Here is a 23756-nt window from a genome sequence, read left to right as displayed (position 1 = left end):
GGCACAATCTAACACTCAGACATGATTTACAAACCAAGCATGTGTGTTTAGTGAGTCTGCCAGATCAGAGGCAATAGGAATGACCAGGGATGTTCTCTTAGATAAGTGTGTGAATTGGACCATTGTCCTGTCCTGCTAAGAATTCAAAATGTAACGAGTACTTTTGAGTGTCAGGGAAATGTATGGAGTAAAAAGTACATTATTTTCTCTAGGAATGTAGAGAAGTAAAAGTAAAAGTTGTCAAAAATATAATTAGTTAAGGAAACTACAGATACCCAAAAAATGACTTAAAAAGTACTTTAAAGTATTTTTACTGAAGTATTTTACAGTATTTTGCAGTGTGCTGTAGTGCAATGGTTCAAATCCTGTTGTTGCATTCAATCACTATAATAAGTGATACATAGGATTGGAGGTTGATTACATGGCAAGAAATAGTGACACCACCAAAAAAGTATGTTTTTTAACACTTTAATTCATCACTATCATTTGACGCATGAGCCTGTGATATCCTCAGATACTCCTTCTCTTTTCCCTACATCCCTCAATGTCTCTCTCCACACCATCACACTGTCCCTGTCAAACAAAAGGAAAATACAACTTCTGGTTGTCTTTGCTGAAACACATCTGAGAAGCATACTCTCCATCATCAAATAGCAGAGGTCAGTGAGAGCAAAGAGGGAGATACAAAGTAATTGTTGTGTTGTCACCATGGGATAAACTGGGACTTTAAATGTGGTGAAACTCTACCCTTCTCAGGTCCAGGTAAAACCTACTCCTGGACTAAAAAGCTCAATGTTGAATCTTCAGAAATTGGCTTAATCTTGGACCAGGAAACCGGCCCAGAATGTATTGTTTTTCCATATTTATTTTTAAACAAAAATCTGAAGTACAGTATTGTATTTCACATTCCAAAGGCAATAAAACTATTTTATTTCCATGAATAGAATGTGTAATAATTGGCCTACAATTCTTCTAACTAAGACAAATCATTACCCATACACTGTATTTAACAACCACAAACCCTCTGGAATAAATATGTGAAGATCAATTCTTGCCTGCGATTTCTTTGAAGCCTGAGGAACCGAAGACAGAAAGATATGAGATATAGTATTAATGAACAGTAATGCAACAAACATTTGTCTACCGCCCAGGATCTGACAAAGTTGTGCTATAAATGTATATTTGGACCTGTCTCATCTGTCATTCACATGTGTGTCAGCCCTATTGTCAGGAAGCATGGGTAAATGCCAGCCAAAGCAACTGTCACATATGCATATTCACAGAAGTGATACACAAGGAAAGAAAACAATGTGTGCTTATCATTACAGCATGTAGTGAGAATCCGTTGCGAATGGCCCTCATTAGATGTTTTGATTATGTTAAAGACCATGTGTAAAATAATAATAGGGATTACAATATGCTGTATTAACGCCTTTCACTTTTAGGACCGATTTAGCTCTGTACCTGTTTGTTTGGTGACATGCTGAAGCAACCAAAGACTACTTTAATCCCCCAAAACTCTTTCCCTTCTCCTTTCCTGTCTCTCTCACAGACATGGATACCCCCTTGAAGTGGACGCCCAATTCTTTATCCCTCACGTCCATTCCGTTTTTTTCTCTCTCTCTTTCTCCATCCCTCTCACATATGCAGACACCACTCTTAAGAAATCCCTCAGCCCCCTCCTCCTTATTCCCCTCCTTTCCTCCCTCCCTCTCTCTGTCACAGCTTCCCACACACCGAGGTGGGGCTTTCACCCTCTCACCCTCTCATCATTCTTAAAACTCAGGATAGCGATGGGGTTAGCTGTGCTTTACGTGTGCGGAGCCCTGCTGGCCATCTCCATGACCCCTGGGAACTATGCAAACCCCAGCGAGGGAACCTTCCAGTGGGGTACAGAATCTGGGAGCTGCCTAGTAACTCTAAAGCCTGCAGGGAAGTGTGGGGGAGAGGGAATAGAAGAGGAAGCATGCCCCTACCGATTTATCTTGCCTCCGCTGGACATCATGCTGCCCTGGCAGCTCAGGGAGTTGGAGAGGACGGTGAAGGAGGTGCAAAGGCTAAAGAAGACTGTGGAGCAGCTGAAGAGAGCCTGCATGGAGTGCAAGATGAGCCAGAGGGAGAGAGAGAGAGAGAGGCTGGGGGACAGAAAGAGGGAGAAGGAGAAAGAAGAGGAGAAGGTGAGATTGGGAGACAGAGAGAGGGAGAAGGAGAAAGAGGGGGAGAAGAAGTCAGAGAGACAAGGGGGCAGAGAAAGGAAGATGGAGATGGAGAAGGACGGAGTGGAAGAAAGGGCCATGGAGAATGAGAGAAATATTGTAGAGGAGAGAAAGAGAGAACGGGAGAAAGGGTGTGAGAACGAATGGGAAAGGGAAAAGGAGGAAAACAGGGAATGGGAGATAGAGAGGGAGAGAAAAATAGAGGATGAGACTAAGAGAGAGGAAGAGGAGGAAAGGGAGACAGAGATGGAGAAAGAGAGCATTTTAGAAGGGGAGAGGGGGAGAGGGGGTGAGATAGACAGGGGGAGTGAAAATGAAAGAGAGAGGTTATGGGAAACAAAGATGCAAACTGAGAAGGAGAGTCAGGGGGATAAGGTAAGGAAGAAGGAGCTGGAGACTGAGAGAAAGCGTGAGGGGGATAGAGAGAAAGAGGAGGAGAGAGGGAGGGGAAATAGAGAAGAGATCCAGAAGAAGGAAGAAAATCAGGTGGTGATAGAGAGGGAGAGGAAGATGGAGAAGGAGAGGCAGAGTCAACATCCTTGGCAAGGGAAGGAGATAAAGAATGAGAAAAAGAAAGAGAGTGATCAAGACAAGAAAGAAAGTGATCAAGAAGAGCCCGGGAAGAAGATAGAGAAAGAGGTAGAAAAAACTGTCCAAAGTGTGCAGAGAGACAGCATAGGACCGCTGATGACAGATGATCAGGACACGACCTCACCCAGCCCAAGCAATGGTTTTAAACATGACTCAATCCCCAGACCTGACTCCTCAGGACCAGATCAAAAATCAAACTCCATCCCTAGACCTGCCACCAATCCCAGCCCAAGATCTAGCTCAGACACCAGCCGTGGATATATTTCAAGTCCTTCCTCCAGCTCAACCTCTAGCCCCAGATCTTCCTCCATCTCCAGCACAAGGACAAGCTCAAACCTTAACACAAGCTCCAGTCAAAGGACCATCTCCTCTTTACCTCACCAGGGAGCCACCAGGTCCGACCCCATCACAACCCCAAGTTCAGGCACCAGCTACAGGACTGCCAGAACCAGCCCAAGTATCACAACAAGCACAAACCAAACAACCACCAGCTCATCAAAAAGGACTACTAGCCCAAGAAACAGACCTGTCCAGAAGCACAAGCCCAACCAAGCTAAACAGGCCATCAGACCCAGACTTAAGTCCAGACCACCCAGTCCGACTAGCTCCTCCAGTTCAACGGCCAGCTTCACTAGCCTCAGCTCATGGACCACCACCACCAGCTCCAGCCCTGCATGGACAAGGACAAAAAAAACAACAGGACTCAACACTAAACCTAAACTAAAACCTAAACCAGGCCAAAAGCCTATTCCAGGCCTAAGACCTAAACCTGGACCAAAACAAAGGCCTGTTCTAAAGCCCAGCCCAACCAGCTCGTCCAGCTTCAACTCTAAGACCACTCTCAGAACTGGCTCAACTTCAACCCCTACTTGTAGCCTTAACTCTGCAATCAGCTTTACAAGACCCAGTCTACAGTCCACTAAGACAAGTACCAGCCAAATCAGCACCATGCTGGGACACTCTTCAGCCACCACCACTAGTCCTAGCTCAAATATTACCAGCCCAAGCTACAGGACCACTAGTTCCAGCCCTGTGGCCAGCAGTAGCAGTAGCTCAACTCCAGGAACTAAAACCACTGCTAGACCTAGCCCAAGGAACACCAGTCCAAGCTCCAGAATTGGGTCCCGGTGGACCCCCAGACCTGACCTAAAGCCAAAACCAGGCACAAGGCCTATTCCAGGCCCCAGACCCAAACCTGGATCAAAACCAAAGCCTGTCCTGAAGCTCAGACCATCAAGTCCAACTGGCTCCTCCAGCTCCATTCCAGAGGCCAATCCCAGAACTGGTTCTCCTCCAGCCACCACCATTAACCTTAGCCCACAGACCATCAGTTCAAGCATCCAGGCCAGCACTTCCAGCTCAAGTTCAACTCCAGAAACAACAACCACCACAAGCCCCAGCCCAAGGACTGGCTTCACTTCTCTCAGCTTAAGGTCCACTAGTACTAGCTCCAGCCCTGAGAGGACATCTGTCCAAAACCCTGAACCCAACACAACGACTACCAGACCTAGGATTAAGCCCCAACCTGGCCTACAGCCCAGACCTGACCTACAGCCCAAACCCGGCCTAAAACCTGAACTACAGCCCAAACCAGGCCCAAAGCCTATTCCAGGCTTAAGGACTAAACCTAGACCACAATCAAAACTCATCTTAAAACCCAGACCACCCAGCCCAACCAGCTTTAATCCAAAGACCAGTAACATAAATGGTGCAACTTTAACCCCCACCACTAGCCTCAGCCCTGGGATCAGAAGCCACAGTCGTCAGACCATGACGACAAGCCAAAGTAGCACCACACCGGGCCACACTCCAGGCATCACCCCAAAGATAACTAACCCAAGTTACAAGACCACTAGTTCCGGCCCTGGGGCCAACCTCAGCAGTAGCACCACTAGCTCTAGCTCAAAGATCACCAGTTCAAGGATCTGGACAGGCTCTTTCAGCTCAAGCATCATCACACTAAACCAAACCAAAACCACCCCTAGCCCCAGCTCAATGACCAGCTTCACTAGCCTCAGCTCAAGGACCCCCAGTACCAGCATCAGTCCAGAGACAAATTCTGCACAACATCCTGAACCCAGCTCAACAAGCATTAAGCCCAAACCTGGCCCAAAACCCAAACCAGACCAAAAGCTCAAGCCAGGCCCAAGCCCTATTCCAGGTCCAAGACATAAACCGGGACCAAAACTTAAACCTGTCCTGAAGCCCAGAACTGCTCCAAAGCCCTGGTCCAAAACCACCAGCCAAGGTCAAAGGACCACTTCTCCCACACCTAGCCCCAAGACATCTAGTACCTCAAGCCAAAGGACCACGACTGACCCCAGCCCACAAATGACCGCAATCCCTGGCTCAAGAACTACAAGACCTAACCAACAAACTACCCTCAGCTCTAGCTCAAAAAACATCTTTAACACTAGCCGGAAAACAACCACTAGCCCTGGCACAATTACCACTACTATTGCCAGTCTAAAACGTAAGACCAGCTCAAGCCAACAGATTAGCATAAACCCTAGCCCCAAAACTTCCACTACTAAACCCATCCCATTGGCCAACTCTAACCATAGTCCAACTACCACCAACCCTGAGTCCTCTACCCCCAGCCCCATACTTGAGTCTTCCGCCCCCAGTGTGAGAGAACTTAGTGTGAAGACCAGCCGGGTATCTGCTAGTCTGAATGACACAAAGGACACAAGTGGGCGAAAGGTTTTACAAGGAGGGCACCCAAAGGTCCTGCTCACAGAGAAGGACCAGGTAGGCAGCAAGACTGACAGAACAGGGAACCAGCCTCAAAACCCTGCACAGATTTCACCAGGAGGTAAGATAAATCAATTTGACTTGACCTGCTATTGTCTGCCATTTAAATGGATTATGATAATTACATTGCAGTTGATGAATACATACAGTGTAGTTTGAACTTAACGTTGGTTCATGTGCACTGTTCCTGTAAAAATACAAATAAACTGAAAGTCAATCTTTCGTAAGGGTTCACTGAATCAAGCCATATCAAAACATATTATGTACCAGGTAAGCTGTAGTAGATAGCAAATGTGCTGACTTATTAATAGTAAAATAAAAAAAAATGGTAAACTTTATATAATCAAGCTATACAAATATGGCGATTAAAAATTCAGAATACTGTCCACGAAAACCCTATTGCTATCCTCAGTGGTTAAGATAAATTATAAAGTTCTATTGACACTCATTGCAAAGGTATTCAATACCTTTTGAATAACAAGGGCTGTTAAATATGATTGGTGTTTTCCTTGTTTACCATTTTGTTCTTTCTACTCCTGGTTGACCCTTCAAAGACCAGTGAAAACATAAAACAAAGGTATACACCTCACACACATGGTTATGGGCTTAAAAAAAAACAAGACACCTGTACCATGTCAGATATAGAGTTGAAATGTATTACATTTTGAGTTTGCATTCCAATATTACACTGTATATACATCACAGAAGACTGAAATATAACAAAACTTTTTGACATAGCATTTTTGTCTGTTTAAAAAAAAAGAAAAACATTCCACGCATGAGGCCAAATAGGGCACGTTCGGTCATTGACTGCAGGAAATGACCAAACGTAGGCCTACAGCAAGGCCTATAGTAAGAAAGGCCTACAGCAAGGCCTATAGTAAGAAAGGACTACAGTAAGGCCTATAGTAAGAAAGGACTACAGTAAGGCCTATAGTAAGAAAGGCCTACAGCAAGGCCTATAGTAAGAAAGGCCTACAGCAAGGCCTATAGTAAGAAAGGACTACAGTAAGAACATTTGTGTTTGTGTTACGCACCAAAGCACCTTTTTTTCAGAAAGGATGACGGATTACTCTAAGCTTATTTTCTCATTCCATTATCCTTCCACTCAACAGTTACCATGGCACCCAGAGACTGCTCTGACCACATGGCCAAGGGGGAAAGGAACAGTGGGGTCTACCAAGTGACCCCTGACCCTAAGAATGTAACCATCGCAGTGTTCTGTGACATGGAGTCTCATGATGGAGGGTGGACCATCATTCAGCTCCGTCAGGACGGCAGTGTGAACTTCAACAGGACATGGGCTGAATACCGGACGGGCTTCGGTAACATGAGGGCTGGGGAGTTCTGGCTGGGCAATGACCACATCCATCTCCTGACCCGACACAGGGAGATGGTCCTCCGGGTGGAGCTGGAAGACTTTAACAGAGTGAGGGAGTACGCAGAGTACAGGCTCTTCCGTGTGGCTGGCGAACGGCTGCGGTACCGCCTGTCTGTGGGTGGGTACTCGGGCACGGCGGGAGATGCACTTCAATTCAGCAAGAGTTACAACCACAACAACAGGTTCTTTACGACTCCTGACAGGGACTATGACCGCTACCCTTCAGGGAACTGTGGGGCCTACTACAGCTCAGGCTGGTGGTTTGATGCCTGCATGGCTGCCAATCTCAACGGGAGATATTATGTGGGAAAGTACAAAGGGGTGAGGAACGGGATCTACTGGGGGACGTGGCATAATATATCTACAGAGTACTACCCAACAAATGACAGACAGTCTTTCAAGACTGTCAGAATGATGATCAGGCCGAGAGGCTATGCAAAGTGAGCTAAACAGCTGGCTCTTCGTTTGGCGTACTCAGCTGTTGCAATTGTCAAACAGCGGGGCTGGGAAACCCTATAAGGCCTCAGCAATTTTTCAATGGATCCGCGACATAAACAGGAAACATGTATTTTTTGGGGAGGAGCACTGTTTATTAATGTGCAAATGCAGACATTCAGATTGTACTGCTGTTTCATATTTTGGGTGTTTATAGTGGTTGTTATTTAACAAGCAGTTTGAATATATTGTATCTTATTTACTCTTTGAAATATTATAGTGGGTCAACACCTACATCTTCTTGATTTCTTGACACAGTTTTTTCCCCTAATCGCTTTGGTGTTATTTTCTCAAGAATGTGGTACATTTTCTACAATTTTTTAACAAAACTCCAAACTGCTAATACATATAACACAGCAAGTATTTTATTCAAAACCTTTTATTGTGCATTCATTTTGTTTGGAGACATCTTTCACCACACAACCTTTGAGCCAAAATATAAGTTTACAGTGAAATATCATGATAACATTGATTTAATCACCAAAATACAACATAATGATATCTTCTCAATTTAGTTGTTTTAACAACCAGTTAATTAAATAGAAAAATATGCAAGGTACATGGTCCAAAATTTCCCTTTGAATGTAATATGCTACAGTACTGTAAATTACAGTACGTTACACTGTTTTAGCAGAAGGTAATACATTTGCACTACCCATCACAATTGACAAAAAATCGAATTTCCATCATTTCTATCCAATGTGTGATCAAAAGTGTGATCAACTTTCAAAATCATTGATGCAAAAAATAAATATATTGTTCAGATACAATTACAACATGAACTCAGCAAAAAAAGAAACTCTTTTTCAGGACCCTGTCTTTTAAAACATAATTCGTAAAAATCCAAATAACTTCACAGATCTTCATTGTAAAGGCTTTAAACACTGTTTCCCATGCTTGTTCAATGAACCATAAACAATTAATGAACATGCACCTGTGGAACGGTCGTTAAGACACAAACAGCTTACAGACGGTAGGTAATTAAGGTCACAGTTATGAAAACTTAGGACACTAAAGAGGCCTTTCTACTGACTCTGAAAAACACCAAAAGAAAGATGCCCAGGCTATTGCTCATCTGCGTGAACGTGCCTTGGGCATGCTGCAAGGAGGCATGAGGACTGCAGATGTGGCCAGGGCAATAAATTGCAATGTTCGTACTGTGAGACGCCTAAGACGGCGCTACAGGGAGACAGGACGGACAGCTGATCGTCTTCGCAGTGGCAGACCACGTGTAACAACACCTGCACAGTATCGGTACATCCGAACATCACACCTGCGGGACAGGTACAAAATGGCAACAACAACTTTCCGAGTTTCACCAGGAATGCACAATCCCTCCATCAGTGCTCAGAGAGGGTGGACTGAGGGCTTGTAGGCCTGTTGTAAGGCAGGTCCTCACCAAACATCACCGGCAACATCGTCGCCTATGGGCACAAACCCACCGTCGCTGGACCAGACAGGACTGGCAAAAAGTGCTCTTCACTGACGAGTCACGGTTTTGTCTCACCAGGGGTGATGGTCAGATTCGCGTTTATCGTTGACGGAATAAGCGTTACACCGAGGCCTGTACTCTGGAGCGGGATCGATTTGGAGGTGGAGGGTCCGTCATGGTCTGGGGCGGTGTGTCACAGAATCATCGGACAGCTTGTTGTCATTGCAGGCAATCTCTACACTCTGCATTAGAGGGAAGACATCTTCCTCCCTCAGGTGGTACCCTTCCTGCAGACTCATCCTGACATGCCCTCCAGCATGACAATGCCACCAGCCATACAGCTCATTCTGTGCGTGATTTCCTGCAAGACAGGAATATCAGTGTTCTACCATGGCCAGCGAAGAGCCCGGATCTCAGTCCCATTGAGCACGTCTGGGACCTGTTGGATTGGAGGGTGAGGGCTAGGGCCATTCCCCCCAGAAATGTCCAGGAACTTGCAGGTGCCTTGGTGTAAGAGTGGGGTAACATCTCACAGCAAGAACTGGCAAGTATGGTGCAGTCCATAAGGAAGAGATGCACTGCAGTACTTCATACAGCTGGTGGCCACACCAGATACGGACTGTTACTTTTGATTTTGACCCCCCCCCCCTTTGTTCAGGGACACATTATTCAATTTCTCTAAGTCACATGTCTGTGGAACTTGTTCAGTTTATGTCTCAGTTGTTGAATCTTATGTTCATACAAATATTTACACATGTTAAGTTTGCGGAAAATAAACACAGGTGACAGTGAGAGGACGTTTATTTTTTTTGCTGAGTTTAGGTGTACTGTAATCAAATTAAACAAATTCAATTAATTAAATAAACATGACATTTAACATAGACTAGTTTGCATCAAGGATGTCTTGAACGTTTGCCCAAAGGTTCTCATTGACATCCTTGTAAATATCGTCATTGTTAATCCACACGGGAAAAAACCTTTTGGCTTGGTGAATATAAGCACTACCGGTCAAAAGTTTTAGAACACCTACTCATTCTGGGGTTTTTCTTTATTTTACAATTTTCTACATTGTAGAATAATAGTAAAGACATCAAAACTATGAAATAACACATATGGAATCATGTAGTAACCAGAAAAGTGTTAAACAAATCAAAATATATTGGAGATTTTAGATTTTTCAAAAGCCACCCTTTGCCTTGATGACGATAGCGTAGGTCTGGATTGATGTCAATGCATGCCTCATCCACGGCATGGAGGAGGGTGGACACTCATGGGGATGGTGATCATACACCTTCCTCCTGTATCGTAATCATATATTGTATTTCACTGTACTGTAGTCACTTTAGATAAAACCGTCTGCTACGTAAATGGCATATATTACTGAATTACAGTACTGTATTGGCCAATGCAATTTTAGTAAAGCAGTGTGAACCCCCCCCCCCCCCCCCCCCCACAAAAAGAGGCCAGCGATTTTGGATACATGTACTGTATAGGGGAATTTATTACATACAGCACATCTCTGAACTTGTCAATATCATTTTTTTTTTTACCTACAGTGAAGTAAAATCATAATAGTTATCATCATAATAGTACATTACAGTATATCATATCATTACAGTATATATCACAAACATACATTTCCATTATGTAGTTCTCAAAATCTGTTGTAGACAAACCAGTGTAAAATCTATCGGTTTACCAATCGGTTAAGTGATCATCAATCAATAAGAGCAGTCGGATTGAGTAATAGTAAAATGTATTTCATAAAATGAGAAGGCAATCATATCAAAAGTAATGTGAGCATTGCATTATGAAAAGCAATTACTTTATATGAACATGTATTGCAATATGTAACATGTATTACTAGATTAAACATTGATTAAGTTGACTAAATACTTTTGTGTGTTGTACTTAGGGAATTTAAAATGTGCTTAGAGTTTTGAAACAACGGCCTTTTTAAGTATCTGTTTTGACATTTGTACTAAGCGTTGTGAAAATGTACCACATACTTGTGAAAATTGCACAGAAGGGATTGAATTATTTTTTATCAGTGGGTCTTGGAAAAGCCTGCTTTGTTGGTACAATACTGCCACATAGTGTTCTGAAACGAAACACCACTTTTTTATGGATTAAAATGGAACAATTTTAATCTGTGGAAAAGATGTAGAGTTCCTGAAGTAATATATTATAAGATACCTTATTATCTATGGTATGTAAGGTTACTGTGTGAAAGTATTGTTGGAAAGCGGTTTCGTAGAAGTCTTTCGCCTGTGACGAGAAATAAAAATACTCAGAGGGTGGTCCTGTATGAATCAGCTGTTAAAGAATGGCGCTTGCACTGTCAGAGTTGTGGGTCAGATTCCCAGGACCACATCAAATGTATGCATGCATTGCTGTAACTCGCTTTGGATAAAAGTCACTGCTAAATGGCATATATTATTGTAATGAAAAGATGTAGAAATACTTTTCGTTGTACTGGAATGATTGATGATTGTTGTAATGTTTTTTTTATTCTCAGTCATTTTTACGGGAGAAAATGTAATGCGGTCAAAAAAACTTAACTTAATTTCCTTTTTTGATGTGTTCAGTCTCTTGACTTTCTATACAAACATGTTTGAACTAAGCCCAGGAAATGAAGTATACCTATTAATCTTCTGATTCAAATACCTACTACAGTGGGGCAAAAAAGTATTTAGTCAGCCACCAATTGTGCAAGTTGGTGGCTGCTCTAGAGGAGATCTGCATGGAGGAATGGGCCAAAATACCAGCAACAGTGTGTGAAAACCTTGTGAAGACTTACAGAAAACATTTGACCTCTGTCATTGCCAACAAAGGGTATATAACAAAGTATTGAGATAAACTTTTGTTATTGACCAAATACTTATTTTCCACCATAATTTGCAAATAAATTCATTAAAAATCCTACAATGTGATTTTCTGGATTTATTATCCTAAATTTGTCTGTCATAGTTGAAGTGTACCTATGATGAAAATTACAGGCCTCTCTCATCTTTTTAAGTGGGAGAACTTGCACAATTGGTGGCTGACTAAATACTTTTTTTGCCCCACTGTATACAGTGCGAATTTTAGCGGGTAAATCTTGGTGGGGCAAAAAAAGAAAATGTGGGATGCATGCCAGTGTAACGGATGTGAAACGGCTAGCTTAGTTAGCGTGGGCGCTAAATAGCGTTTCAATCAGTGACGTCACTTGCTCTGAGACCTTGAAGTAGTAGTTCCCCTTGCTCTGCAATGGCCGCGGCTTTTGTGGAGCGATGGGTAACGATGCTTCGAGGGTGACTGTTGATGTGTGCAGAAGGTCCCTGGTTTGCGCCCGGGTATGGGCGAGGGGACGGTCTAAAATTAAACTGTTACATTGGTGCCGTGACCCGGATTACTGGTTGCTGCGGAAAAAGGAGGAAGGTCAAAAGGGGGGTGAGTGTAACGGATGTGAAACGGCTAGCTTAGTTAGCGTGGGCGCTAAATAGTTAAACTGTTAAACTGTTAAAACTAGATTAAAGCAGGGTCTTAGAGAAATGGGTGTTTTTTGGGGGGTCAGTCTGCTAGTAATGAGGGTGCAAGTTTTCAGTCTAGCCCTTCATTAACTTTTGAGCAGCAGAGGGAGCTAGTGCGATTGAGAAATGCTAATAGACCAGAAGGACTACTACAGTTTGTTTCACAGAATCTTTGTTTGTTGCCGAAATTTGATGAGTCAGATCCAGACACATACTTTGTTTTATTTGAGCGTATTGCGGAAGCTAGTGCTTGGTCAGATTTGAACATGACTGTTGTTGCAGTGTGTACTTACAGGCAAAGCATGTGAGGCTTTTGCAGCACTGAGTGTAGCTGGCAGTAAAGTTTTTGCTAAAGTTAAATCAGCAGTTCTGAAGGTCTACGAGCTTGTGCCAGAGGCATATCGTCAAAGTTTTCGTTACAGGAAACAAACCAGATTCACAAACCTATTCTGAGTTTGTTCGTGATTTGACATTGCATTTAATCGTTGGTGTACAGCTTCTGAAGTTAGTATTTTTGAGGGTCTATCTAATTTGATTGTGTTAGAACAGTTAAAAAATGCTGTGTCTGATCAGGTTGCTACATACATGAATGAACGTAAAGTTAAGTCTCCAAATGATGCAGCAATCCTTGCAGATGAGTACAGGCTAACACATAAAAGCCATTTTGAGTCAAACAGTGACCATAAAAATAACTTTACTCCTAGGAATAGTAGGTCACCTTTTTTTGGAGCTTCTTTCCAAAGGCCTCAGCAGAAGTTTGGGTCTGGAGGACTTAAAGCACCGGTTAATGCTAATACCTGTCGCTACTGTTTAGTTGAAGGACATTGGAAGAAAGATTGTCCTCTGCTTAAATCAAACAAGTCAGGTCAAGTTAAACCTGCTGTGATGGCAGTGCCTGTTACAGCCTCTGACCACAAGTGTGAGCTTTTTCAGCCACTCGTTGAGTTTGATTCTCAGTCTTCCCTCTGTGATTTTTCAGCCTTTATTTCAGATGGTGTAGTGTCCCTGGTAGATGGCAACCCAAATGTTTCAATCAAGATCTTAAGAGACACTGGAGCTTTAGATTATTTTATTCTGGAATCTGTTTTCCCGTTCTCTAAAGAGTCTGATACTGGCAGTTGTGTAGTGGTATGGGTTTAGTTCCATTCTCTTGTCCTTTACATGAAGTTACCCTAAAATGTGGTCTGGTAGAGGGTGATGTAGATGTTGGGGTTAGACCCCAGTTGCCAGTAGAGGGAGTCCACATGATTTTGGGGAATGACTTGGCAGGCAGTAAGGTGTGGACAGATGGCAAACTAAACATCTGTAAGAAGCAACCTTCAGTGTCACCTGTAAGGGAATCTCCAGATCAAAACTGTATGTCTCCTGAGGTATTTCCAGTTTGTGCGGTTACCCGCGCGGCCTCTCGTAAGGAGATGGAGAGTAAGCCAGAAAGTCTTGAGTTGCCAGTCAAACTCCAGACAGAACAGTTGACTAGTTCTAGAGATTCATTGATGGCTGAGCAAAAGGCCGATACTAACTTGGCTGATTTGTTTGATAAAGTTGTTCTTGATTCAGTGGTGGAATAGTGCTCAGTGTTATGTTCTTCTTGATGGGCTGTTGGTCAGGAAATGGGTTCCACACTATGATCAGGGTCTAGGAGAACCAGTCTTTCAAATAGTTGTACCTACTACTCTGCGAAATAAAGTGTTGCAAACTTCACATGGTGATGTGGCATATGGGTGTTCGTAAAACTTATGATCGCATACTTTGTTATTTTTTCTGGCCACGTTTAAAGTGGGATGTAGCTCAGTTTATTAAAACTTGTGATACATGTCAGCGCACAAGCAAGCCAAACCAGGTTGTAAAGCCAGCACCTTTGTATCCAATACCAGCCGTAGGGCAACCTTTTGAGCATCTTATTATCAATTGTGTTGGGCCTTTACCAAGGTCCAAGTCAGGTCATAGCTACTTAACTGTTATGTGTCAAGCAACCAGATATCCGGCAGCTTTTTCCTTGAGTACCATAACTTCAAAATCAGTAGTTAAAGCGTTAACTCAATTTATTTCAACATTTGGGATTCCAAAAATCATCCAGTCAGATCTGGGGCCTAACTTTACCTCCCATATATTTGCTCAGGTTCTCAAACAGCTTAAAGTTAAACACAACAAGTCTACTGCGTTCCATGCCCAGAGCCAGGGAGCTTTGGAACGTTTTCATCAAACTTTAAAATCCTTGATTCGTGCATATTGTACAGTCTGCAGATTGGGAGGAGGGGTTACCCTGGCTGTTACTAGCTGCTCGTGAAGTAGTGCAGGAAAGCACATGGTTTAGCCCAAATGACTTAGTGTTTGGTCATAAGGAGCATGGGCCTTTAGCAGTATTGTAGGATGGTTGTTTGCCTGAGGAACCACCTCGGAACCTTATTGACGATGTAAATGGTTTTAGGTTGAAGTTGTATAGGGCTGATGAACTGGCGAAAGAAACTAAAATCTTCTCAACTGAAATATGACGGACAGGCTGAGCTGCGTGAGTTTAGTCCCGGTGATCGTGTACTTGCTTCTGCCTCTTGTAAGTCCACCTTTTAAGGAAAAATGCTGTGCTCCTTTCACTGTGTTTCATAAAGTGTCAGATTTGAACTATCTTATTGAAACCCCTGGTCATAGGAAGTCCTCTAAACAATGCCATGTGAACCTGTTAAAACATTATCACTCCCGGGATCTAGGCAAAGTTGAAGGCACTCCAGCGGTGAGGTCAGTGTTGACTGCTGCTCCAGTCACTGCATCTCCTGGCTTTAATTTGGTGGAGGGGGGAGAAGAGGAGGAAGTTAGGGTTTCGGACGAGGTCTTACAAGGTCGGTTGAAAAACTACCAGACTTTGCAAAACCTTGGTCTTGGTAGATCATTTAGACTCTGAGAAACGTGATGAATTGGTAGCTCTTATTAGAAACGACCCTGTTTTGTTTTCTGACACTCTATCACAAACCCACTTAATTAAGCATGATATAGACATCGGAGATGCTAAGCCTATCAAACACATTTTATCGTGTATAGGAGAAGAGACTGCAATTGGATACAGAGGTGCAGTATATGTTGGACAATGGTATTGTGGAGCCATGTTCAAATTGGGCTTCACCCTGTCTTTTAGTCAAAAGGTCTGATTCCACTTTCAGACCTTGCACTGATTATAGAAAAGTTAACAATGTTACTAAAGCAGACCTTTACCTTGTTCCTTGGAGAGTGCAAGCCCTGTTCGAAAGAATTGTGGGCCAGGTTGACTATTAATTTAGCAAAATGTGAGTTTGCCAAAGCCACAGTCGCATACCTAGGCAAGGTTGTTGGTCAGGGTTTTGTCTGTCCCGTGGAAGCCAAGGTCCAGGCTGTGAAGCAGTTCCCACAGCCCTCCACAAAGAAAGAACTGATGCGCTTCCTGGGAATGGCGGGGTACTACCGCGCTTTCTGTAAACTTTTCGGCAGTAGTGTCCCCACTGACCAATCTGAAGGCCAAGGCTGAATTTCTGGTCCACCCAGTGTCAAGAGGCATTTGATGCAGTTAAGGCTCTTGTGTTTGGCACCTGTATTGGTAGCACCACATTTTGGGAAACCTTCCATGGAGAATGATGACAATGTTGAGTGTCCAGTCAGTTTCTTCTCCCGGAAATGTAATAAGTATCAGCAAAACTATTCTGTGATTGAAAAGGAGGCTTTAGGTCTCATTTGGGCTTTACAGCACTTCGAGGTCTATGTTGGTTCTGGTTTGACCCCTTTAACTGTGTTCACTGACCACAACCCACTTATTTTTCTGAGGTCCCTGCAAAATCCCAACCAGCGCCTGATGCGTTGGGCTTTGTTCTTGCAACCATTCAACCTTGATATTAGACACATTAGTGGTAAGGATAATATCATTGCTGATGCTCTGTCCCGTGCTCCTTTAACCTAGTTTGTATATTCTCTCTGCTGACCCCTACGGGCTGTCTGCGCCTCTTTCCTCTTAAATTGCTCCCCAGGTACCAGGGCTGCTGAGTTTGAGGGGCGGACAGTCAGTTGGGTGACACGGGGCTTCTACTAGGAGCCGGGACTGGTATCCTTTTTCTTTTTGGAGAATTGTATTGTTTTGAATATGTTGGGTCGAAATATGTTGGGACCCTCATTTTAAGGAGGGGGGTGTCACGGCTCCTCTGCAGTGCAGGGGCGGTTCCTCCTGCAGACAGAGGGTTGTTAGTGATTGGAGTCACCTGGGCTCAAAGTATTTAAACTGTTTCACTAATCACTATTGTCTCTCTCTCTCTGCTCCTCCAGGTATGATCCTGTTTTGTTTGTTCCTTTGTAGTTTTGCATAGTTTTCACTCAGTCATTCACACACACAGATTCATGCATCCCTGCACTTTACATACACCTTACATTATGATACTTCCACACCACATTCCCTTTTCTTTGTTTAAAGTTAATAGTTTTACAATAAAGGACCTTTTTGATTGGCCTATACCTGTTCACGTCCCCTCATTTTTGCCACAGGCTATGAGCCGGTCTGTGACAATGGTGCTTTCAAGACTGGGAACTTGAAAGCACCAAAAAAGGTTGAATCATAACTCCTGTGATCTTCAGGTCCTAGCTCTAGAAAGAGGCAGAGTTCCCGATTTACAATTCCGAGTTGGATGAAAGTTCAAAACGTATTTTCCCAGTCATACCTCGTTTTTCCCAGAGTTCCCAGTTGTCTTGAACTCACTAAAGTCAGATTTTACAGTTCCGAATGAACAGTTTTGAGTGCAGCACAAATCATGCTCCATTGGCAGCATGGCCAATGTTGAATGTTTATAATTTTAAACTTGGAAATGAGACCCTTAATCATCTTATACATGGGACCACACAGCCACTCCACTGAATAACAGACTAATGGTTGCTTTGCAATGCTTGCAGTTAGCCACTGATTCCCCCCAAACCATTCATTGTTGAATTTGCGATTTCCAACTTGTTGTGTAATGGACGATGAGCATTAATACGTTTTATCTGTAATTTCTCTTCATTATGACAAGGATTAAAAAAGGATTTGCCAGTAGATTGTCACCATTATTCATGATGACTGCTAGCTAAGATTTTCAGTCCAATCAAAGGTACTGTAGATATACTGTGATTTGACTTCATTTTATTTGTGGCCAATGACCTTGAGCCTTCTTGGATGGGCACTTCTAATGTAACTCTTTGGCAGCACCTAAGGGGCTAGAATTATTTTGCTTTACCCTTAGACTTGGTGGTGACGTTGTATCCCCATGAGTGACAGAACACTGAGCCAATCACAACGCAATGCTCCATATTTTCTGCTGGCTTGCCCCACCACAATTGAAAGCACTGAGATATGCTGAAACGCCTCCATTTTGGAGCTGCCTTATTCAAGAAAACAAGAGACCAACTTTGTATGCGGCTCAATAATATATATATTTTTACATTGTTTGCAAACTGATATGTATTAATGCCAAAATAACATGCAAAACAGGTAAGCTATAAATGTGGAGTTCAGAGCCCCAGCTGCCCTGAATGACGGGTCGCCCCTGCTACTATATATACTTCTCTAAACACTATCACACTATCCAAATGTGTCTCCTCTGTGTGAGAAGCCACAGTCTCTACCAAGAGGTCTGGCTGCACCCTATAACCATAGTCCCAAATCCCGCGATTCCCTCTCAATCACAACATTGGTGGCAGCAGTGGGATAATATCTCAGGTCTTTGTTCGTCTTAATTTGGAACTAAGTTAACATTTACACAAACTGAAAAGTGAAAGTCTTAGGGCAATGAGTCTGCAGTAACGAACAGGTAAATGAGCCTCTGGATGGCAATGTTCACGCCATCCTTCAATTATCTGGGACTACATTTCCAAACACCCAGAGATATTTTAGTGAGCCTCCTGGCCCATTCACTAGATGTTTTTGATAGAACAAGGGCGTAGTCATTAGCCAATTATGTTTCAAAACGTTATATAAACGGAAGCATACTGAACGAAACTGGGAGGGACTTACATGAATGTGTCCAAAAGAAAGGTGCAACTGTTTGGACTAATGATTACACACCAGGGCTAGAAGATTACCTAATTAAGGAGTTGGAACCTTTTACATTCTATGGTTGGAACCTGTCCTTGACCAAAATAGTCTTGTCTTTCCGTAGGACGTGGAGCGCATCAAATTGTTTCTTATTTCTACTCAACAGTAAGCACACCTCGTGAGATGTTTATGTTCAGGATTGTTTATGGTCGGTGACCATGTTGTTCTGCGAACCAATGTGTCGGTCTCAGACTTTTACGTTGGTGGTCCCTGGCAGCATGTCCAAATAACCTCCATAACTCTTCCTTGCTGATTCAGACGGTGTTCTCGACCTCTCCCTGCGCTTCAACCACGAAAGAGGTGAATAAGCACTCGAAGCAGTGGACTCTAGTTGTTAACCCCTTTAGCAAAGTGCAGGTTCAGCGCCAATGTAACATCTCCATACGACGTATAGACCCGCACGCTTTTCCCGAGGCGAACCGGGCCTTCATCACTATTCACGGTACCAGCGCAGATCAGGGCGTCAAACTAGACAACTTTCAGATGCTCTACGATGACCAAAACAAGGAACTGTTTATCATGTCCAAGAAAGTCACCAGCAACGTGACAGTTGAGCTGACAACTCCCATTAAAAGTGGTGTGTTTTGGTTTGCTATGTTCAATCATGAGTTTAGAGCCACGCATCATGAATCAAAGTAGGCCAATCAGAGAATAGCTCTTAGTTGTACTAACTGTACTAGGATCAGACTGTCAGCTGATGCTCATAATTACTGATCATTGATCTGACGACCTGTAACCAAGCACTTCCCCTCCCTCTTATAAAACCAGTGATCAGATATCACATGTCTTACTCTGTGTGTGTCTGTCTGTCTGTGTCAGACCTTTACATCACCACTCAAGGAGAGGGCAATATGCGTGTCAAGAAGATGGAGTGTGATACCTGAAGGTTGAAGACAGAGAGTGGAAACTCTGTTGCACGTAGTCAAAATAAATATGAATGGGATTAAAGCTGTACTGTCAAGATAAATATGAATAAGATTATAATGTGACTAAAAGTACAGCCATGTCGTCTTGTTATAATGCCGGAGCCCCTTCTCCCTCTGTCAATGCAAGTATAAGGAGGAGACAGCTGAGCATAAGAAATAATGATGGCCCCACCCAAAGTCAAATGGTTCTGGCCTCATGTAGCTTTCTGTGATGACATGCATTGCCAGCTTTAACCCCTTACCTATATCCCAAGGCTCTTATAGATGTGAAAAGATTAGATACCAATAAATTCAAAGTTAGAAACTCCTAGCCTATCCGTGGGCAACATACACTACATGGTCAAAAGTATATGGACATCTCATTCCAAAATCATGGGCATTAATATGGAGCTGTTCCCCCCCCCCCCACTTTGCTGCTATAACAGCCACTCTTCTGGAAAGGTTTTCCACTAGGTGTTGGAACATTGCTGGGGGACTTATTCCATTCAGCCACAAGAGCATTAGTGAGGTCGGGCACTGATGTTGGGCGATTAGGCCTGGCTCGCAGTCGGCGTTCCAATTCATCCCAAAATTGTTCAATGGGGTTGAGGTCAGAGCTCTGTGCAGGCCAGCCCAGTTTTTCCATACTGATCTCAACAAACCATGGTGATCTTAGGCTTGTGTGCGGTTGCTCGGCCATGGAAACCCATTTCATGAAGCTCCCGACAAACAGTTATTGTGTTGACGTTGCTTCCAGAGGCAGTTTGGCACTCGGTAGTGAGTGTTGCAAACAAGGACAGACGATTTTTACATACTTCAGCACTCAACAGTCCCGTTCTGTGAGCTTGTGTGGCCTACCACTTCGCGTCTGAGCTGTTGTTGCTCCTAGATATTTCCACTTCACAATAACAGCACTTACAGTTGACTGGGACAGCTCTAGCAGGGCAGACATTTGATGAACTGACTTGTTGGACAGGTGGTGGCCAATGACGGTTCCACGTTGTAAGTCACATAGCTCTTCAGGAAGGCCATTCTACTGCCAATGTTTGTCTATGGAGATTGCATGGCGGTGTGCTCGATTTTATACACCTGTCAGCAACGGGTGTGGCTGAAATAGCCGAATCCACAACTTTGAAGGGGTGTCAACATACTTTTGTATATATAGTGTACAGTTGAATTCATAAGTTAACATAACTTGTTTTAGCCAAATACATTTATACTCAGTTTTTCGTAATTCCTGACATTTAATCCGAGTAAAAATTTCCTGTTTTAGGTCAGTTACGATCACCACTTATTTTAAGAATGTGAAATGTCAGAATAATAATAGAGAATTATTTATTTAATATTTTATTACATTCCTAGTGGGTCAGAAGTTTACATACTAATTGAGTGTATTTGGTAGCATTGCCTTTACATTTTTTACTTGGGTCAAATATTTCAGGTAGGCTTCCACAAGCTTCCCAAAATAAGTTGGGTGAATTTTGGCCCATTCCTCCTGACAGAGCTGGTGTAACTGAGTCAGGTTTGTAGGCCTCCTCGCTTGCACACTCTTTTTCAGCTCTGCCCACAATTTTTCAATCTTTACTAACGACATGCCACTAACTTTGAGTAAAGCCAGAGTTTCTATGTATGCGAATGACTCAACACTATACACGTCAGCTACTACAGCGACGGAAATGACTGCAACACTCAACAAAGAGCTGCAGTTAGTTTCCGAGTGGGTGGCAAGGAATAAGTTAGCCCTAAATATTTCTAAAACTAAAAGCATTGTATTTGGAACAAAACACTCACTAAACCCTTAACCTCAACTAAATCTTGCAATAGATAATGTGAAAATGGAGCAAGATGAGATGACTAAACTGCTTGAAGTAACCCTAGATTGTAAACCGTCATGGCCAATGTCACGCCCTGGCCATAGAGCGGCTTTTATTCTCTATTTTGGTTACGCCAGGGTGTGACTAGGGTGGGCATTCTAGTTTCTTTATTTCTATGTTTTCTGTTTCTATGTTTTGGCCGGGTATGGTTCTCAATCAGGGACAGCTGTCTATTGTTGTCTCTGATTGGGAATCATACTTAGGCAGCCTGTTTTTCCACCTTAGTTGTGGGTAGTTGTCTTTGTTAGTGGCCTGTATAGTCGAAGTAAGCATCACGGTCGTGTCCTTATTCTTTGTTTTGTTGGCGACATTTATAAATAAATGCTGCACCTTGGTCCGGTCTTTTCTACCATGACGACGATCGTGACAGTCAAAACATATTGATGCAGTAGTAGCTAAGATGGGGAGAAGTCTATAATAAAGCGATGCTCTGCCTTATCAACACTATCAACAAGGCAGGTCCTACAGGCCCTAGTTTTGTCACACCTTGACTACCGTTCAGTTGTGTGGTCAGGTGCCACAAAAAAGGACTTATGAAAATTGCAGTTGGATCAGAACAGAGCAGCACGGCTGGCCCTTGAATGTATAGAGAGAGCTAATATTAATAATATGCATGTCAATCTCTCCTGGTTGAAGTGGAGGAGAGATGGACTTCATCACTACTTTTATTTATTGACATGTATACCCCATAAGACATGCCACAAGAGGTATCTTCACAGTCCTCAAATCCAGAACAGACTATGGGAGGCACACAGTGCTAAATAGAGCCATGAATTCATGGAACTCAATTCCACATCAAGTAACTAATGCCACCTGTAAAATTATATTTAAAAAACAGATGAACACAAACATTGGCACACACACACACACGATATACATACACATGGATTTAGTACTGTAGATATGTGGTAGTGGTGGAGTAGGGGCCTGAGGGCACACAGTGTGTTGTGAAATCTGTGAATGTATTGTAATGTTTTAAAAATGGTATAAACTGCCTTAATTTTGCTGGACCCCATGAAGAGTAGCTGCTGGATCCATAATAAATACAAATCCAAATAGTCATAAATATTCATGATTCATTCAGGATTATCTGTAATCATGGTAACATCCACATTTAATGTAGAAGTGTTTAGAAACATTATTCTTATAATAAAAGTGACTCCAAAATGACACATTATTTACCATTAATTTCTTCTGGGCACAAAATAATCTGAAACACAACCAAAACTAACTGCAAATGCATCCAACAAGATTGTAGAGTCACAAGCTTGATGTAGTCATTGCGTGCTAGGGATATGGGACCAAATACTAAACTTTTGACTACTTTATTCATAAGAGGTGTCAATAATTTTGACACCTACCCTTTTGAGGAAAACTATTAGAGGAAAACTATTACTTGTTAAACAAAATCTCTTTCTCTGAGAAATTGTATTAGTATAACATTAATTTCCCCCCAAAATATTACGTATAATATCACTCAGTATTTGATTTATTTTATGACAAGGAAAAATCTGTTTTGCCCCTGATCAAGGCCATTGTTCCCCTGGCGCCGAAGACATCTGATTCAGAGGGGTTGGGTTAAATGCGGAAGACACGTTTCTTTTTTTTCTTCTTTTTTCTTTTTAAAATTTTACCCCTTTTTTCTCCCCAGTTTCGTTGTATCCAATTGTTGTAGTAGCTACTATCTTGTCTCATTGCTACAACTCCCGTACGGCAGCGCGCATCCAACCCGGAAGCCAGCCGCACCAATGTGTCGGAGGCTACACCGTGCACCTGGCAACCTTGGCTAGCGCGCACTTCGCCCGGCCCGCCACAGGAGTCGCTGGTGCGCGATGAGACAAGGAGATCCCTACCGACCAATCCCTCCCTAACCCGGACGACGCTAGGCCAATTGTGCGTCGCCCCACGGACCTCCCGGTCGCGGCCGGTTACCACAGAGCCTGGGCGCAAACCCAGGAACTCTGATGGCACAGCTGGTGCTGCAGTACAGCGCCCTTAACCACTCCCGGGAGGCCTCGGAAGACACATTTCAGTTGAAGGCATTCAGTTGTACAATCCCCCTTTCCCTTCAGTTATTATACCCAAGCAAACGGTCTACAATTGATTTCTGTTCTCAATCTATTGTTTTAGAACTGAATAACATACCTGAAAGTAAAGGCTATGCTACATATGTGATAACGGAAACTGCAGGCTATATTATATGTCTATATACAGTTGTAGCACATGATCATGGTTAGTAGAGGTAACTCAGTCATGTTTCTGCTTTACGAGAGGGCTCAAGCAGAAATATAGTGGCATGCTGGCAGCCAGGCTAGTTCAGTCATTGTCTTTGTGGTCATCAGCAGAGCTCTTAGATTGAAACACTGAACAACATTCAGGTCTCACATATTCAGTCAGGTATTGAGCTTGAAGTCTAACTGGACTTTTGAGAAGTTCAGAGACTGCTGTGGTTAGTGTGTGTGCAACAGTCAAAGCAAGAACAACTCTTAAGACTTTCTTACCACAGGGTAGAAACTGCAAAAT

General features: G+C 43.1%; 1 protein-coding gene across 1 annotated transcript; it reads left to right on the top strand.

Annotated features, from left to right (window-relative positions):
• The first annotated feature begins 1559 nt into the window (after positions 1-1559).
• On the top strand, positions 1560-11794 carry LOC110496807 (uncharacterized). Its single transcript, XM_021572831.3, has 2 exons — positions 1560-5622; positions 6677-11794. The coding sequence occupies exons 1-2, from the start codon at positions 1794-1796 to the stop codon at positions 7384-7386; spliced, it is 4539 nt and encodes a 1512-aa protein (XP_021428506.3). The 5' UTR covers positions 1560-1793; the 3' UTR covers positions 7387-11794.
• Positions 11795-23756: the final 11962 nt, after the last annotated feature.

The sequence above is a fragment of the Oncorhynchus mykiss genome, chromosome 2 (assembly GCF_057628025.1).
Source record: "Oncorhynchus mykiss isolate SJ-2025 chromosome 2, ASM5762802v1, whole genome shotgun sequence".
Taxonomy (NCBI): domain Eukaryota; kingdom Metazoa; phylum Chordata; class Actinopteri; order Salmoniformes; family Salmonidae; genus Oncorhynchus; species Oncorhynchus mykiss.
The sequence above is the reverse complement of the archived record's forward strand: the minus strand, read 5'-3'. Positions and strand labels throughout refer to the sequence as shown.